General features: G+C 58.7%; 2 protein-coding genes across 8 annotated transcripts in view; one reads left to right on the top strand and one right to left on the bottom strand.

Annotated features, from left to right (window-relative positions):
- The window catches only part of UCK1 (uridine-cytidine kinase 1), a 212146-nt gene that overhangs the window by 27096 nt on the left and 166264 nt on the right, over positions 1 to 18786 (top strand). The gene's annotated exons all lie outside the window — the stretch shown is intronic.
- Positions 1 to 18786, bottom strand: part of PRRC2B (proline rich coiled-coil 2B) — a 70489-nt gene that overhangs the window by 11407 nt on the left and 40296 nt on the right. For all 7 annotated transcript variants that reach the window (XM_056108840.1, XM_056108837.1, XM_056108835.1 and 4 more), the window contains exons 10-18: positions 16451 to 16541; positions 14352 to 14544; positions 11592 to 11886; positions 9693 to 9880; positions 8122 to 8317; positions 4006 to 4222; positions 1403 to 3454; positions 738 to 937; positions 86 to 231 (exon numbers count right to left, since the gene is read on the bottom strand). In XM_056108840.1, the coding sequence (XP_055964815.1) occupies positions 86 to 231; positions 738 to 937; positions 1403 to 3454; positions 4006 to 4222; positions 8122 to 8317; positions 9693 to 9880; positions 11592 to 11886; positions 14352 to 14544; positions 16451 to 16541 (3578 nt within the window). The remainder of the gene's footprint in view (positions 1 to 85; positions 232 to 737; positions 938 to 1402; positions 3455 to 4005; positions 4223 to 8121; positions 8318 to 9692; positions 9881 to 11591; positions 11887 to 14351; positions 14545 to 16450; positions 16542 to 18786) is intronic.

Genomic DNA, 18786 nt, shown 5'->3' on the forward strand with positions numbered 1-18786 from the left:
ACAGGGAGAAGCTGTCAGGGGAGCCGGCCCCTCTGGAGCCCCTCCCAGCACCTCTCGGGACCCCCGACTCCCCTCCGCCTCTCACCGGCACACCCTGCTCCTTCTTCCGCCGCTCCTCCTCTAGCAGGCGGCGCTGCTTTTTGGTCAGGACCTCGATGAAGCCTTCGCCCCCCACAGGGCCCACCTCACTCTCCTCCCCAGGGCTTGGCCCACGGTTCTCCAAGATGGCAGCTGAGTGGGATCCATCGAGGAGGATGGACAGTGTGTCAGTCATTGGAAGCCGAGAAGGGCCCGGCGGCCAGACTCAGCTCAGAGTAAGGTACGCAGGGCCACTGGCCGTCCAACCCACTTTCCCCAGCCAGAGGCGAGCGCCAGCGCGACCCAGAGGTAAAAGTCACGTCTGGCCACTGTGAGGCCTTAAGTTTGATCCCTGGCACCACCACCACTACCATAGTAATTAACAAAGAAGTCTTTAGACACAGATGCTCTGGGTTTTGCCTGGCGGGGCTCTGTGAACACGGGGGCTAGGCGGGGAGGGGTGCTGGGGATCAAACTTGTATCGGCCCACGCGAGGCAAGTGCCCTCCCCACTGGCCCAGACGCTTGGCTCTTAAGCTGCCTCAGGGTCCTGGGCAAGTCACTCTGGGCCTCAGCTCCCTCTCCTTGCCCCCAAAGCTGGAGTGCCACCAGGGCCAGAGCTCACGGCTCGGGCCGGGGAACGGGGCCCGGGGGACTCACTCCCATAGCTCAGGTCAAACTGCTGCGGGGCCTCTCCCTGGGAGCCTGGTCTCTGAACCGCCAGCGTGGCTTCGGTCTCCGCCTTTTCACACACAGCTTCAGACAGCTCGGAGGGGCCGGGGCCTGGCCGCTCGAGGGTGTAATGGCCGCTCCCACCGCCCCGGCCACCAAGACCTGCAGGCAAGGCCTCGTCTGGGGACCTAGAAAGGAAAGGAAGAGCGTCAGTCAGCTCAGAAGGGAGCCGGTGCCAGAGAAGGCGAGAGAACACGGTGTCTGCACACAGCACGCACACAGACAGCCCCTCTGGCTCGGCAGAAGCCGCGCTGGTGGCGGCCTCCTGTGGAACAGCCCGGGTGGAGAGCCATAGCCGCCCCTGGGCGGCTCCCCCTGGCACCGGCCAACCCCCTGGCTCAGGCCTCCTGCCCTGTCCTCCCCCTCTGGGGCCGGCACTCCAGACCACACAGCTGCCTGGGCTCCCGGAGCCTGGGTCTGTGCGGGCGCCCCCTGCACTCGCTCTGGGTGAGGACTGGCCCCGGGCTCGTTCCTCAGCCACACCACCACCACCGCAGCAGCAGCACGCACAGGAGAAGCAGACGACGGTGCGAGGGCCGAGGCATGCGGGAGCGCGGGGAGGACCGGGCCCTGGGGCCGCGCTCGGGCTTTACCTTTTGGCTCTCAAGGGCGTCCCACTCTGCTGGCTCTCAAAGCGGGGCGCCGTCTCACCGCCGCCTGGCCTGCCAGCCTTCTCCCCAAACCCCCCCGGCTCCAGCTTCCGGCTCTGCCTGTCCACCAGGGGTCTCTGGCTGGAGAAGCTCCTCTTGGCCAGCTCCTTCTTCTCGGCCACGCCGGCCCCGGGGCTGCTCCCGTCCAGCTGGGGGTCTGCCTCCGCCCCTGGGCCCTCCCGCCGCTCCCGCCGCTCGCTGAAGTCGCTGCTCTCTGAGGCCGTCTCCCACTCTTCGTTGGCGTGGTCGGACGAGTTCTGGTACGCGAGCTCCGGGGACCTGCGGCCCGTGGCGCCGCTCTTGCTGCCCAGACACACTTTGGACTGGCCTGGCCACGGGCCGGCCAGCAGCGCGGACTCTTCCTCGGGCCCCCACAGCCCCAAGGATTCGCGCTCCTGCCGCAGGCGCCTGAAGCGAGGGGGCTTGTCCTGGCGCGGGGGTCGGCGTCTCCGGAAGGGCCGGTTCTCGGCATTTTCCGCGTCGGGCCCGGGCTCATCGGGGAAGAAGACCCGCCGCTCGTCCAGGCGGCTGTCCTCCGGCGCCCGGGCCCCAAAAGAGTCCAGATGCCGGTACGAGTCTGTGGGGTGGTCCCTGTCGGCGGGTCGCCGGGGCCCGCCCGGGTCAGGGGTGCCGTACTCCTGCCAGGAGGCGCCCGTGCTCTTGCTCTGCCAGTGCAGGGACTCCCTGGACACGAAGGTCCTCCGTGTGTAGCTGCAGTGGCTCAGCCGGGGCGGGAGCGCGCGCCCGAAGGCTCGGGGGCCGCGGCTCTTGGCGTCCAGGCCGCAGGGCTCCTCGGGGCAGGCCTTGCTGGAGCGCCAGGACTCGCGGGAGTCGCCCTTGCGGGCACTGCCATCCTCCCGCTCCAGCAGCGAGCCCTCATGCCCGGCCTCGGCGCCCTTCTGTCGGCGCCGCTTCGGGAGCTCCTCGTACTCGGAGCCCTCACTGTGTGTCTCGCTGGCCACCCGGCGCCGCGGCTTGGCTCGGGGGAAGTCTTCGGGCTGGCTGGCCTCCCGCAGTGCTCGGCCGCGGCCGCTCCTCTGGCTGTTGCTGTAGAGGGGTCGCGCCCCGAGGGCGCCCCCGTTGCAGAGGCCCCCTCCGGTGGGCCGGCCCCGGAAGGTGAACTCGCGGAGGCCCCGGCCGCGGCCGCGGGGCTGCCCTCGGCCGCCAAAGGCCTGCTCCTCGTCGATGAAGATCCAGTTGTTCCTCCTGGTCGGGGGCACCTCGCCGGGCTCCCGGGATGGCCGGGACTCCCAGGCCCGGGCAGGCTTCTCCTCCTCAGAGTCCAGACAGGCTCGGGCGGCACCCGGCTCCTCCACGGGGGACGATGGGGTGTTGGCCAGAGAGGGGTCGTTCTCCTGGTCATCGTCCGACTCGCCCGGGCCTGCGCCCTTCTCCTTGGCCAGGCGGGTGCTCTCCTCCCCCACCTCCGGCTTGGCCCGCTCCAGCTCCCTCTCCTTGTCCTCCACTTTGAGAGCCTTGAGGACAGGCTTCTTGGTGGGGCCTGACCTCCGTGGGCGGCTGGGCTGCTCCTGCTGCTGGCTGCTGGCGCCCCCCGCTTCGGGAGTCCATGTGGGCTCCAGGGCTGGCTGTTTGGGGGTGCCTCCCTCCTTCCCCCAGGAGGAGAGAGGAAAGGACGGCTCCTCCTGGGGCGCCTCCTTCTCCACGCCGGCGGCTGTGTCAGTGGCCTTGGGCTGGCGGCTAACATCCCAACTGCTATACTCTGGCTTTTTCTCAGTGGGGGGAAAGTCAGGCTCCAGGGGGGAACACCTGAGGTTTGGGCTGTGAGCCCCAGGAGCACCTGCTTCCTGAACATTCTCTTGGGGTGGAAACAAAAGCTCCTGGCCTATTCTTTGAGAAGAGACACAGCTGTCAAAGTCTGCGGGGGCCTTCTTGGCAAAAGCGCTCAAGTACTCCTCCCCTCTGTCCTCAAGGAGATCGCGCCGGGCACTTACGCCCCCGGACCTTCCGGGTGAGGCAGAGTAAGAGCTTTCATTCCTGAAAAGGAACCAGAAAAAGCAGTCAATGGGATTGGAGCCTGGTTCCTGGTTTCCATGCTGAACACAGAGCTCAGTTCTTAAAAAGAAAAAAAAAATTTCCAAAGAAAAAGAAAAAGAAAAAAAAAAAAACCTAAGCACCAACATCGGCTCTATCTTTGAGCAGGTCTCAGAGCTGCAGGGCCACGGGCTGGTCGGCGGCCCCTGGAGTCCAGAGTGAAGATGGCAGCGCTGGGCTGCTGGGTGGCCGCAGCCGGCCCCCCGGAGACAGAGAGCAGCTGGGCATCCTCGGGAGCCAAGAGCATGCTGGAGCCTGGGCGTCGGCGGAGAGGCTGGGGCTGGGCCGGCAGGGCCAGCTGGCTTCACGGTCACGGGAAGGAGCCCCCCTGCCCTGCGTGGCCGCCCGCCCCTGCGCCTGCCCCTGCAGTCCTGCAGCAGAGAAGAGCCTCTCACACAAGCACTCACGCCATCCTGCGCGCACGCTCGCCCCGGGGCCCGCAGGACGGGCACGTTCTTCCTGCGGGTGTGCTTCCGCGGGCCGAGCTGTCTCACCTGACATGCATGTCCATAGCCAAGGCGTCGCTGGGCTTCGGGTGGGGCAGCGAGTAGCCCTCGCCCTGCAGTGCCATGTAGGCCTCAGGGCTCCACACGGGGCCGGGGTCGAGGGAGGCCACTTTTCTGTCTTGGAGAGGGGGCACACAGCTCTGCTCCTCAGAGCAGCAGCCAGAGCCGCCCAGGGGGTCTTGGGGCATCATGGGCTTCATCAGTCCTGGGGACAGCAAAGAAGGCCTCGCTATCACCCCGCTCCGAGGGCAGCGCCCCCGCCCACACACAGCACACTGTCCTGCCTCCCTTCAAGGGCTCTCCAGCGTGGGCTTAGGTTAGGGTCCCTCCACCCCTCCCCGAGGAGGGGAGCACCCCTGCCCAAGTGGTGTCGGTGAGGCCATGACAAGGACCGGAGGAGAAAGACACCCGGTTCTACTGGCTATTCTGACCCGGGCACCCCACCTCTGTATAACAGCCACTGGGGGAGTCAGTCAGTGGTGACGGTCTGGTGGGCCTCTATCTATGTAGGTGGAGGGTCTGGCTTTTGGAATCCCCTCTGCACCTGGCGGCCAGAGCACACACTGGGCAGGCAGCATCCCTCTCTCAAACAAGGCCGCGGACATCTGCCACACTCGCCTGGCTTTCTGGACACTGCTGCTTCAGACTCTGCCACAGAGGCCACAGGGGACGCCCCACAGCTGCCCAGGCAGGGTGGTGTCCCTCCAGAGACCTGGGGGAGGCCGCGGGGAGCTGAGACCACAGCTCTGAGTTGGGCGCTCAACCTGGACCAGGGACAAACCCCTCCCCAAAACTCATGGCCTTGGGCTGCGTGCATGCTTTCAAGGCCCTCTAAGTTTGACCCCTGCTACCAGAGGGTCACAAGGTACCATCAGGAGAGTGACCCCTGAACACAGTGAGTTATAGGAAAATGAAAACCCCAAACAAATCCACAACAAAAACACACGCATGAGGGGATTGTTATGACAGTCACTGAAGGGTTGGAGGGAAGGGACAGGGGACGGCGTTGCCCTTCACATGGTGACACAGGTGTGCTCCCCTGAACCATGTATGGCCCCTGAGGAACCCCTGAGCACAGAGCCAGGAACAGCCCAAGCTTCTCCTCCACAAATCTGTGTAGATATGCATCGGCCCTGAAATCTAAACTCACTGGACAGGAAGATAAAGCCAAGTCAATGAGACGCAGGTAGAGAGAAAAAAGAAGGAACAGTCCTGGCCGGCTCGTTCCGAAACCTCCCAGACATGCTCACCGGCATGGCCAAGAGAGTGGAGGCCAGGAGAGAGCTCCAAGCTTGTGAGGGGCCACAGGAAGGGACGTGTGGGGCACAAAGCACAGCCCTGCTTGGGCTCGCACTCCCAGACACACGGCCGGTGGACAAGGAGACGCAGCTTCCACACCTGTCCTGGCAAGGCCTCACCAAGGAGGGGAAACAACCAGATGGGAAGAGATGCAGAGCCAGCAGAGGTGGGTCAGACAAAGGCAGTGACAGCGACAGTGACAGTGACTGCTGGGCTCGGCGGGCATGAGAAGAGGCGGAGTGCAGAAGGCTGAATCAGGGGCTGTGCCTGTGGCTAAAGGGGCAGGGATGGGCCTTGTCCAGCCTCGCACCAGAACCAAGGATATGGTTAAGGTCAGGCCAAAGATACTAATTAGCCTCAGGTCAAGGGTGCAAGTTAGAAATGAATGTGGCCAAGGCCAGAGAGAGAACCTCAGGCTTTTTTTTTCCCCTGTGTGCTTTGCCGGCAGGGTTCAATCCCTAAACTGCATATGGGTGGGTTATCCCCGAGCACTGCTGGGACTGACCCCAGAGCACAGAGCAAGGAAGGGCCAGGAGCACTGCTTGGTGTGGCCTAAACACCAGATAAAACACACACACAAAAACAGGATAAAGAACAGAATGTTGCGTTTCGCACATCAGAAGTAGAAATAAACAGGAGAATCTGGATCCAAAACGAGGAAGAAAATTACAGAAAAGAAAAAAACAGGGCCTGAGCAATTCTCAGAGGTCGGGGCACACAGCCAGAGCTGCCCCGGGGGTCTTGGGGCATCATGGGCTTCATCAGTCCTGGGGACACACGTGAAAGCAGAAGCCCCAGGGTCGGTCACCACAATCTTGAGAAGTGTCCCCCAGGACTGTCCCCCAGGACTGAGCTGGGCCTCGGCCCCAAGCACCTCACGTATGGCTCAAAAGACAACAGGAGAGCAGAAGGCCAGTACTAAACCCAAGTCCAATGGAGCCAGGGAGTCTCCAGAGCAGGGAAAACCAGTCCAGCAGGATGAACTTCCCCAGAGAAGAGCAACAGAGAGGCAGGCAGGAAGGGCTGGGGGGAGAAGGTATCAGAGAGACAGAAACCAGAAGAAAGCGGGCCCAGTAGCCAAGAGCACACAGAATGACACAGGAAGATCATTGGTCTCAAACCTGTTGGCTTCAGATAAAGCAAAACATGGCAACTAGATCCAACAAAACCATAAGCAGAGACTGATTTTAACACATCAGGTAAATGGTTGAGTGGAGAAAAAAATCATAATGATACAAAAATCTGAGTAACTCAAGTAGCAAGCTAAATTTAACTAATGGCCTCTATGTGGAAAATACACCGTCTCTTCAAGTAACCTTAAGGTTGATAAAGAGCAAAGGGTGTTTAAAGAACAAAAACCAAAACCAGGCCAGGGATGCAGCTCAGCAGAAGAGCACCTGCTTGACATGTGTGAGGCCCTGGGTTAGATCCCTGTGACTGCTTAAAAAAAAAAAAAAAAAAGCAGACATTAGAACCACATAGCAGCCTTCCCAGAGAATCTCACGGACACCCAGAACCCCGACTGGGGCTCATCAGCCAGAAGCGTCATAGGGAAACCAGCTGGGCGAGAGGCCCTTCCTGCCATAGAACCCTGGCCCGTCAGTAGCTGTCGCGCGCAGAAAGCGCTGGCCGAGCCCTGAGCTACGGTCCACACACGGCAGGATTTCTCCACAAAGCAGCTGCAGCAGAAACGAGAGCCACACCATATGATGCTGAAGCTCTTACTGAACACTTCCAATGCAGTCCTCAAAAACGATCAAAGGGCCCGGGAGGCAGCACCAGGAGCTGGAGCCAGGCACGTGGGCTCAAGCCTGCCAGCACGCGGCCCCCGGTACCTAAGACCACATCACCCTCCTGAGCACTGAGTGAGACATCAAGCTTAGGGTCCCTGGGAATGGCGAAGGGTCTTCCTTGGTTCTGCTTCGAGGGGTCCCTTAAAGATCCGGCTTTTCCTCAAGTGCGTTCTCCCGAGAACACGTGTCTCGATGCTTGTCTCTGCGCCTCTCCCTCTATTCCACGTGTTCTCTCTTGAACAAACACTTCCTCTCTCTTCCCTCACATCTCCTTTCTAAGTCTCAATAAAAACCATATCACTTGCCCCAAATCAGGGGCCAGAGAGATAGCACAGGGGCTAAAGCACTTGCCTTGTGTGCAGCTGACCCGTTTAATCCCCCACTCCAAATATGGCCCCCTATGCACTGCCAGGAGAGACCCCTGTGCACCTCTGGGTGTGTCCCAAACACTCCAAAAGGGGGGAAAACAAAGGCAGATTAATATTTAGAATTGTACAATGTAAAAAAATGTAGTATCGGGGCTGAAGCAATAGGGGAGTTTGCCTTGCACGTAGCCGACTCAGGTTCCGCCAGTCAGGAGTCAGCCCTGAGCATCCCTGGGTGTGATCCAAGTGGGAAAAAGAAAAAGCGCTATCTTCAAACTTGTCTTAGAAGCCACGGGGCTGGAGTGGATAAGATTCAATCCCATAGGATGCCCGAACCCCACCAGGAATAATTTCTGAGTGCAGAGCCAGGGGTAACCCCTAAGCATCACCTGGTGTGGTCCCCAAACAAAACAAAAACAGAGCAAAAAGTTGCATTTTAAAAGGGCCAACGAACTTGGGAAAGACTAATGGAGGAGGAGAAAGCAAAGAACCAAACAGCAGAACCCACCCGGAGGCAGATGTAACTGGTGCAGAAGCAAAGGCTCCTCTTTGGGGAGCTGTGGCTGTGCGTCCCGCTGCTCACATCCAGAGGGGCTCGAGTCTTGTCAGAGGAGGAACACGCCTGGTCCAGTGCCCCAGGTGCTTACCTGAAGGGTGCAAGGCCGAGGGGTAGAAATCCACGGGGGTGCGCGCGGGAGGGATGCGTGGGTCCATGTAGGAAGGCATCATCATCCAGCGGGGGTCGAAGCCCAACATCTGCGGGTGGTGCGGGTAGAAGGGGCGCTGCGGGTGGGAGGGCGGCGGGTACATGGGCTGCCAGTGCTGCATCTTGTACAGTTGCTCCTGGGGGGACAGCAGACAGGGACGTCAGGGCACGGGCCCCAGAGACCTGCCTGGGGGAGTCACGGCCTCCTGGGGGCCAGGACACTGCAGGTCACCCCTTCTCAGTGCCAGGCTCGGTCTGCTCACTGTCGCCCTCCTGACCCAGCACCCAGGTGTGCTGGACTCGTCTAGAATCGTCTGACACACGTACCACTACCACATGGGGCCCAGCATTCTTCAAAGCTCTGGGCCCACAAGGTCACATACACCTCTGGGGACCTGGCACCAGGCACACCTGCCCTGGGCCTTCTTGCGGCTGGGCCGCCCCTGCGCTCACTCCTGAGTTCCAGCAACGGAACACATGTTCCCTGTGTATTACTGCATCTCCTGTTCTCCCCACAACCCTCTGCCCTGCTCCCCAGAAATTGATATCCTCTGTGCACTAAGGGGGTTGCTGTGAACGGTGGCTGATTCCGACTAAACCATAACACATAACACGCCAGGTCCCGGGGTACCCTTGCCACGTCTACCACGCAAGGTACACACCAACACCAGCGCCCCTAACCTACACACAGAACACGCAGAATCAAGAGTCTGTGTGACTGGGCCCAGGGCAGGCGCCACATCCTCGGGCCCTCCGAGGACAGAAGGAAGAGCCACACCCTCTCACCTCCGAATGCGCCCCACAGCCTCCCTGGAAGAGCACCCTAGGTCCACTGAGGAGCACTGCCAGCCCTCCTGGTTCCTCCTCCCAGCCCGAGCAGCCTGGGCCAGACTCCTTCTACTGTCTGTATCCCCTAGACGGTGGCCACTGTGGGCCTCCAGCTCTGCAGCAAGTCTCACGTCCATGACAGCCACAGGGCCAGGAACGTCTGCTGGGACAAGGGCACGGGCGTGCTGATAGCTCCCGGGATGCTACTAGGGGCCTCCACCCAAAAACAAGGCTGGGAAGGCTCGAGAGTCTGGGACGGGAGGCGGGGCCCTGTGCCAGTCCCCCAGCCAGGGGGAACATCTGTGACCATTGGGCTGTGGCGTCCACATGCCCCATCCATCCCAGCAGTAGACACTCTGCTGGTCAAGGCTGCCCCAGGCAGCTCTAGGGCTGCTTAGGATGGACGAGGCCTCTGACCCCAACAGAGATGGGACAAAGGCGGCAATACAGCAGGGGCAGGAAACCACATCCCAACTGACCCGTCCTCGTTACACGTGATGGGATCCTGGATCAGAGACAGCAGTTTGGAGTGGGCATACTCTTCCCTTGCCATGGCCAGAGGTGTCAGGAAAGCCCACGAGAGGGTTTGTGTGTCTGAGGTAGACCCCCACATCACCAGGGTGCCAGGGTGAGGGAGCTTCCTTCCCTGGGAGAGGGCAGGTACACATGGATCTCCCTCCTTACCTGCTGCTGCTGCTGGCGCTGGAAGCGGGGCGGAAGGGACTTCTGGTACTTGCTGGGCTCCTGGGCAGGGGAGCCTGCCTCCCGGGGACCGGCCTCCCCGCTGCCACTCTGAGCCACAGCCGGAGGCGCTGCAGGGGCTTCTTCGGAAAGTGCATTGGGGACATCCTGGGCAGGGGACTCAGGGGGCGCTGGAGGACAAATGAGCAGAGAAACGGCCCAGTGAGCTCACAGTGTTCCCTGCGTCATGGCAAATGCTTCTCTGCTGACACTCAGCCCTGGCAGGCTGCTGGCATCCAGGCCCAGGCACTGATCTGCAAGATCCCGGCACTCCTATAACCATCATCACTTTGGGCTCTGACCCCGTGAGAGAGGTCGATCAGGAAGAGAGATAGCACCAGCCTCCAGTGGCCACTCTGCTACCCTAAGGGCAGAACGAATGTGGCGGTGCCCTAGTGTTTCCTGGAGGGCCTCTTGAGAAATGAAGATTACCCATGGCTCTGTCTGTGTCACAGTCATGCCCAGCAGTGCCGAATACCAGGATGTGGGTGACAATGGCAGACAAGGCTGTACTCAGGGTCACTCCTGATGGTATTTGTGGGGCCATGATGTCCTAGGGGTCTGCTTTGTGCAAAGCACGTGTCTGACCTTATGCATACGTGCCTACCCTAGAAAGTCCATGTTATGGCTCATTAGCCAGTATCAGATTAAATGCCTGGCATAATCACTAACCAGTATCAGACTGGTCACTTGGCATAATCATCAGCCAATATCAGATGATCACCTGGCACAATATTGGAGAGGTACTGAATGCTCAACACAATCATTAACCACTATCAGACAGGTGCTAACACCTGACACTGTCATTAGCCAATATCAGACTGCACGCCTGACATAATCATTAACCGGTACCAGACAACTAGCTTGCTTCCTTGCTTCCTCCCTTTCTTGCTTAGTCCAACTTTTCTTTTTAATTGTTTTAGTTCTGATTAGTTACATGCAGCAGAGCTCAGGGGATCATGCAGTCGCCACACTTTAACTGTTGACCTCTGCCTGTTTTGACTTGTTTGCAACTGCTGCTTAGAGCCTCTCCAGCAATGCTTAAGCCTACCAGGGCTACACTGGATGGTGCTGCTCAGGAAGCCAGGTGCCGAGCCCCTGATCTTTCTCATCCTCCTAGTGTTACCAAGGTGGAGCTGCCACCCACATCCTCAACTGTGCACTGGGCAAAGCAATCGCATGGCAGCCGTGAGTGGTGGGCTGCAGGCAGGCCAAGCCAGGCCCAGGGCAGAGGCCAGGGTCGATCAAGCATACCACCCAGCAGTCCATGACCTCTACTCTGGAGACTGCACTTGGAGACTGGAGCACCACAGGTCAGAAGGCACTGACAACCCTCACACCCCCAGGAGAGCCCCAGAGGAAGGTTCCGGGGAGCAAAGCTAACATCAGCTAACATCAGCCCTGTTTCTGCCCAGGCTAGGTTCCTGATGCAAGGAAATGCCAGGAGCTGGTGCCATCTTTCAGACAGCCCACTGCTTTCACACGGATGCCAGCAACACGCATCCCAACAAGCTGCTGGTCCTCAAAGGGGAGGTGCCCGGCCCTTGCCCTGGCATCTTCAGAAACAGTGACAGAGATGCCATGGCCAGTAGGTACGCCTGCTGCAACAAGAAGCTGCCCAGTGCCCGAGTCCCTGGTCGTGCCCAGAGAAGTGTACGGATGAGGATAAAGTGAGGTCTGCACTGGGAGAGCCGGGCCGGTGGCGGTCGGGTCTGCCACTGAAATAGGCCATGAGCGCAGACCTGGCCCTGGCTGATGCTCGTGACCACTCTGACTATCCACGCACAAAGAAGTGGGGAGACCCCAATGTGCAGACCAGCCTGGGCTGACCGCGGCACCCACCTTTGTGAACAGCTGGACCGTTCTCCTGCGGGGCCGCCTTCTCCTCCTTCTCCACCTGCCTCTGGGTCTCGCTCGCCTTCTGGGCCTGCCGGCACTTCTGGTCCAGCTGCTTGAGCTTGGCAGCGCAGGCGGCCAGCCTCTCCTCACGTGCACGCCGCTCCTCCTCCTCCCGGCGCCGGCGGGCTCGGCCCACGGCCTCGGACATCTCAGACTGGATGAACTTCTGCCGAGGCGGCGGCTTGTCCTCCTTGTCCTCGACAGACTGCTGCCGGAACATGCTGCCCGCAGAGGACTTCTGCCAGGAGCAAGAGCTGGTCACAACCCACTGTCAGAGCCAGGACCCGGGGCCAGTCTGAGGCAGTGCAGCAGAGATAGCAGGACCAGGTGGGGCTCTGCTTTGCTGTCCACTGCACTGTGCCAGCTCCCCCCGGGGCTGCCGATGCTCTGAAACAGTGCTCACACTGCTGAAATGCCAATGACATGGGACTGCGAGAGAAATAAATTAGAGCAGGCGGTACCTCAAAGAGTGAACTGCCCAGGTCGGTTCCTGAACACTACTGGACCACCTTCAGCCATGGACCAGAGCAGCCCTGAGCAGGACCAACTGGGGTCCAAAACCGGACAAGGAAGTTTCAGGGCCTCGATTTTGGGGCCACACCCAGGAATGATCTGGGCTCATGCCTGGCTCTGTGTTCAGTGATTGCTCCTGGCCAGGGCTCGGGAGACCCTAAAGGGTGCTGGGGATCAAACTCAGTTGGCTGTGTCCAAGGACAGCGCCGTCCCCATTGGTCTCTGGCTCCGGCCCTGCCTCTGGTTGCTCCGGTGTACAGGCCCTCTGCCTGTGAGTCCACAGACCAACGGGTGCCACGTCCACTGAGCAATGTGCTTCTCCCAAAGCCACTCCTCACAGGCCTCAGAGGACAGGCATCTCGGTGATGCAGGAAGCGGCCTCTGACCTCGAACAGCTGGGCTCTCGTGATTCTGCCAGTAATGTCAGCTGGCATGTACCTGGTCCTTGTCCCCAGGTGTCCCTTGCTACCTGGCAGAGGAACCTGAACTGCACAATTCCCTAGGTGTGGAACAGCAGAATCAGGACCAGCACACGACAGAGCACATGAGGGTTCTGGTGCAGCTCTGCACTTCGGCCCGAGCCCTGAACTGCCAGCCCTCCCTGCAAGCATCGATGGAAGCAGCCCTGCCTATGAGGACGAGCAGAGCCGAAGGGCCTGTGCCTCGTGAGGACACTCGCCGCCCTCCCAACCTGCCTGAATTAGCTGCATCTGACAGATGAACCGCTCCAGATCTGCAGGGCAACTATCTCTATAGAAATTTGGATGCATACAATTATAGAGATTTTATCTCTGTGAACTGAAGACAGTTAATTTGTGGTGCTGTTATCAGCAGATCAGAGTAAAACCGGACACAGGAATGACAATCTGAGTGAATTGCAGGGTAATTTCCAGGAGTAGCATTATCTCTATTTTGTTCCGCTTGGGCCTCCTCACCCTGGCCCCATACTTGGCACGTGATTCGGAGCCAGTAAAAGCCCGAACGTAAGGGCCTTTTCATCTGAGAAGACGAGACATGGGAGGTATCTCTGGAAAGGGCACTGCAAGTGGCCAGTGGTAGCACGAGTCTTCAGACTAACAACTTTCCTGCCCTAGTCTCTGCCCCATGAGGCAAGTCTCAAAGGTGACAATTCAAGGGAGGCCTGGAGCCCCGCAGGGCAGAGCAGGCTGCGTACCCGCAATGGGGTTATCCCAGCCAGCACCTCAGAAGCACAGATGGCCCAGCCAGAAGGTGCGGGTCCCCCCGGGTAGGCATGTGGGGCCTGTCCCAGAGAAGGAACTGCCCCAGTGAGTGGGGATACTAGGGCCACTAGGGGACAATACTCAACATCCAGCAGGTCAGAGACAGTGGAGACAGCTCCCGTGGGCCTGGAGCTAGGGCCGTGTAGGAACGCACAGACAACTCAGAGTGGTAAGGCGGGATGCGTGTGTAGCCACTGCACCCCCCACCTCTGCTGAGACCAGAAAAGGCCACTCCCACAGCACACATGTGACCAGAACACCTAAGGGGTGATTTGGGGGCCAAAGTGATCTAAGCTTCCAATAACAATTGACAACTCACTGAAAGAGATATCAGTGAGCAGTTGGATAAAAACAGGATATTCAAAGCCTCAAGGCCACCTTCCCACCACCTGGCTCCATCCTTCCCACTCGGGGAGCATACACAGAGGCACCCTGCTACAGAGAGCAGAGTGAACCCCTGCCCCTGCAGTGTTAGGGAGCACTTCCCGGGACTCCATCCAGAAAGCAAGCCTTGAACCTGATCACTGACAAGGACCGCGCCAAGCTGATCCAAAGCACATTCCACAGGTCACAGGACTGTCTCCCACCCCAAGTATCAGGGACTAACAGGAACAGGACAGACAGCAGAGCTAGGCAGCAGGAGGCAGCCACTACCCAGATACAGAGACACTTGTCCAGGAGCGGGGGGTGGGCAGCGGGCAGAGCAGAAGCCTGGGGGCCTGTGGAATGATGAGCACTTTGGCCGAGAGCAGGAGTGCTGCCTCTGTGCGGAGATGCTCTGCTGGCTCAGGAAACTTCACGCCTGCTCAAGGCTGCGATTCTCCCACTCTTACAAGATTGCTATGAGCTCTAAGAGTGACACTTCTGCCCATGCCTTGTGTGCAAGGCAACCCCTAAGCCCGGTGCCCATGTGTGCCACGCGTCCCCCCCCACCCCGGTGCTTGAGTACCTGGCAGTCAGGGCCTGACGCCCAGCCATGAAGCTTCCTCGAAGGTGGCTGAGGCTCCGGCATCTTCCGGATGAGCCGGGTCACACCTGCAGTATCGCCCCAGTCCTTCCCATCCTCGTGGGCACGCTTGGTGTCAGCACTGTCTGCGGAGCTCATGGACAGCTGCCGCTGCCTTCCGGGCTCCCAGCCGTCCCTAGGAGAAGCGGCCCGGTATCAGTGTCCCTGCAGCACACAAGTGAGAACCCACGGGGGCTGCCCAGCTGCTGCTCCTATGGAGGAGCCAGGATGGACATGGCAGGAAGGCCCGCCCGCATGCCAGTGCCAGTGGCCAGGCCACACTCGCATGCACAGCGTGGGGGGGCTGTCTCGCCTCCACTCCTCTTCCTGCTTCCCGCCGTGGGAAGCGCGCCGGGGCGAGGCTGGGGAGCAGCTCCGGGATCTGTCCCAGCACTCCCACACCAAGGGCCCCCTCCTGACATCAGCTCTGCTCTGTGCTCAATTCAGTCTCCTCAAAATAGCAAAAGCTTGGGCTGGAGAGATAGCACAGCGGGTAGGGCGTTTGCCTTGCACACGGCCGACCCGGGTTCGATCCCCAGCATCCCATATGGTCCCCTGAGCACTGCCAGGAGTAACTCCTGAGTGCAGAGCCAGGAGTAACCCAAAAAGCAAACAACAACAACAACAAAAACAAACAAACAAAAAATAGCAAAAGCTGCCTCACCAGAGGGGCCACAAGGGAGCACGAAGCAAAGAATGGAGAGGGGGATTCCAACAAGCCCTGGGAGGGCTCTGTGAGCAGAAAGGGGTGGGCTGTGCTCCTCTGCAGACACCCTGGCGTCAACAGCGACCCCCAGGCTAGACATGGCCGTCTCAGATAGTCAGGGGCCCAGCAGGCAGAGCCACGCCTGAGTCCACACGAGGAGACTGCCTGAAGGTCTGCAGCACATGTGGGAGCCCCAGACTCAAACCCGACACTGTATGAGCTGGCCCCACTGCCCCCCAATAGTGAGTGAAGGCAGTAAAGGACTAGCTGCAATCACTGGCATTATGAGAAAAAGAAGATGGTTGGTCTATATGGGGTCTTTTCCAGAGGGCATGAGTAAAATGAGTCTCTAAAACAGACAGAAAAGGAGCCAGAGAGATAGCACACAGGGTAGTGAGCTCGCTTTGCACTCTGTGGACCTGGATTCAATCCCTGGGATCCAATATGGTGCCCTGAAATTCTTGAGTGCAGAGCCAGGAGTAACCCCTGAGCACTGTGGATTTGATCGTCGATTTGCTCGAGCGGGCCCAGTAACGTCTCCATTGGAGACTTTGTTGTTACTGTGTCTGGCATATCGAATACTCTCGGTAGCTTGCCGGGCTCTCCGAGAGGGGCGGAGGAATCGAACTCGGGTCGGCCATGTTGACCGCTTGTAAGGCGAACGCCCTACCCGCTGTGCTATCGCTCCAGCCCTGTGGATGTGGCCCAAAAACAAACAAAATCCAGAGAGGGGCCAAAGCGATAGTACAGCAGGGAGGGCACTTGCCTTGCATTAAGCTGTCCCAGGTTTGATTCCTGGCATCCCACACGGTCCCCTGAGCACTGTCAGGAGTGATCCCTGTGCGCAGAGCCCAAGCACTACTAGCCCTAAGCACTACCAATTGTGGCCCAAAAATCAAAAACAAAACAAAACAAAAAAACCAAAAAGCCAAACCTGATGAGCCCAGTGCCCCTCCACGGAGGACACTCCAGGTCCAGCACTCACTGCTCAGTATACTGCCCCCAAGCATGGGCTTGTCCCCTCACATGTCCTGTCCCAGTGACCTTGAAGCACAAGGGCAAGTGGCACCCAAGGACCCAATCATGCTTGGCTCCGGGGCCATTCTGGCAACGACCCCAGGAAGCCCACCGGCAGGACGGGCAGCTGACACCCGCCGGGGCAAGTGGGGCACACAGGCAGCGCCATGCCTGCAGGCAGACCTGGTATAGGTCCTTGCTGTCCTTATGGCCACAGAATAGACCCACCGGCTGACCTGCCCCAGGGCACCGAGGAGTACACAGGCATGGGCGCTCGGACAGCCCAAGCGTGCGGCTCTGCAACTCCTTGGCTCCTTACCATTTTGGCCTTCCATCCTTCACCACCTCCTCCTCCTCTTCATCATCACTGAACTTCAGCTTCTCGGAATAGTCTACTTCCTCATGGAGGCCTAGAGCGGGAGCGAGGGAAAAGAAAGATGAAACTGTCAACTGTGCCACGAACGCCAGGCCCCACTACAGCAAGCAGGGGAGTGGGGTCCCCGGACCACAGTTTCTCCAGAGGCTCAGACACACCGTCCCTCTGCCCAGGACACTCCAAGGCAGTGTCACAAATCCGGGAGACAGAACACAATGACATAGTACTCCGATCCTGCTGGACCATAAAACAGAATGAGTACTGGACCGGAGCAATAGCACAGCAGGGAGGGTGCTAGCCTTGCACGTGTAGATCAGGGTTTGATCCCCAGCCTCCCGTACGGTCCCCTAAGCACTACCAGGAATGACTCCTGAGTGCAGAGCCAGGAGCAGGAGTAAACCCTGAGTATCGCAAAAAAACAAAATTTTTGAGGGGGGGAGGAGAGGAATGGAGGGAGGAGTGGGGGAGAAAGAGAAAGAGAGAGAGAGAGAGAGAGAGAGAGAGAGAGAGAGAGAGAGAGAGTGTGAGTGAGTCTTGGTTGGAACCCTGCCCCACACAGGCACATGTGGACACCTTTATGTGACCTGTCCAGAGGCCATCAGTATGTGGCAGCGTCAATGAGCGTGACCACAAACGGAAACAGGGTTTCCGTCTGTGAATGATAGAAAGGGTACAGAACTGGGTACCAATGATGGCTGAAAGCACTACTGAATATACTAAAATCAACAAATTGTAGGTTTTTTTAAAGGGGTAAATTTTGTGTCATAGAAATTTTCTTAATGCAGTATCAAGAAAATGAAGCCATGGCCAGGGAGATAGCAACAAGGTTGGCGGACGGACCAAGTACAGTCTCTGGCACCAAGGGTGGCCTGAGCTCTGCTTTGGATCCCTCCTCGCCCTGCCAAAAAACGGAAACTGCTACAGAAAGTCCAATCTCACTGCAAGGCAGCAGAGGCACTGCCAAGGTCGGTGCTGCTGTCCGCTGTCCATCTGATGAGCACCTAATTACACACAAGGGGCCGGAGCAAGAGACCCTGGGGAAGGGGCTGGCCTTGCATGCGGCTGACCCGGGTTTGATCCCTGGTACCCTATAGTCCCCAAGCCCCACCAGGAGTGATCCCTGAGCTCATAGCTAGGAGCGAGCCCTGAGCACCGCAGGTGGGCCCAGCACCCCGTACCACCCCCCCACCTCTGTCCCCAACAAAAACACAGATGACTGGAAAATCCAGACAAGCTGTGAAAATATAAAATAAAGTAAGAAGCAGGTCCAAGAGCAGCACTGTAGCACTGTCCTCCCGTTGTTCATCGATTTGCTCAAGCTGGCCCCAGTAACATCTCACAACAAATTGTTACTGTTTTTGGCATACATCACAGGTAGCTTCCCAGGATTTGCTGTGCGGGCAAGATACTCTTGGTAGCTTGCTGGGCTCTCTGAGAGGGGCGGAGGAATCGAACCCGGGCAGGCTGTGTACAAGGCAAATGCCCTACCTGCTGTGCTATCGCTCCAGCCCAGGATCAACAGTACGGGACTATATATATATATATATATATATATATATAAAATATAATACAGCCTCAAGGGTATAAACAAGCAGCAGAGCACTTCTCTTGCATGTTTGAGGTCCTAGGTTCAAACCCTACATTCAAAATAAATGAAAAAGAAATGGAAGGTTCTTTTAGGGCCAGAGAAATAGCAGAGAGGGGTTTTGCCTTGCTCACAGCCAACCAAAGTTTGACCCCAGTACCCCAAATGGTCCCCTGAGCCTGGCAGGAATGATCCCTGAGTGCAGAGCCAGGAATAATGCCTGAGTATCACCAAGTACGGCCCCAAAACAAAAACAAACAAAAAATGCTGCTTTATCCAGGCCAGAAAGATGGGACAGGGGATAAGGCTCTGTACTCGTATTCTACAGCCAGGCCTGGTTTGCTCCCTGGCACCGCATATGGTCCCCTGAGCACTGCCAGGAGTTAGCCTAAGCACAGAGACCGGAGAAAGGCCTGAGCACCAACAGGGGTGTCCCCGGAAAGAGGGAGGGTCAGAAAGACAGGACAGCAGGGAGGGCATCCCATATGGTCCCCTGAGCCCAACAGGAGTGACTCCTGAGCATCACCAGGTGTGCCTCCCCCCCAACCCCCGCACACACACAAAAGGGACACAAAACCCCAGATGAAAGAGAAATGCCAATCCCGAGTTGGAGTGGGAGTCAGCATCCCACCTTCCAGTGAGCGGTTGACAGCACTCACTCTTACTGCCACCTGACCACAGCAAGGCCTGCAAA

This window comes from Sorex fumeus, unplaced genomic scaffold, assembly GCF_029834395.1.
Source record: "Sorex fumeus unplaced genomic scaffold, SorFum_2.1 ptg000233l, whole genome shotgun sequence".
In the NCBI taxonomy this organism is placed as follows: Eukaryota; Metazoa; Chordata; class Mammalia; order Eulipotyphla; family Soricidae; genus Sorex; species Sorex fumeus.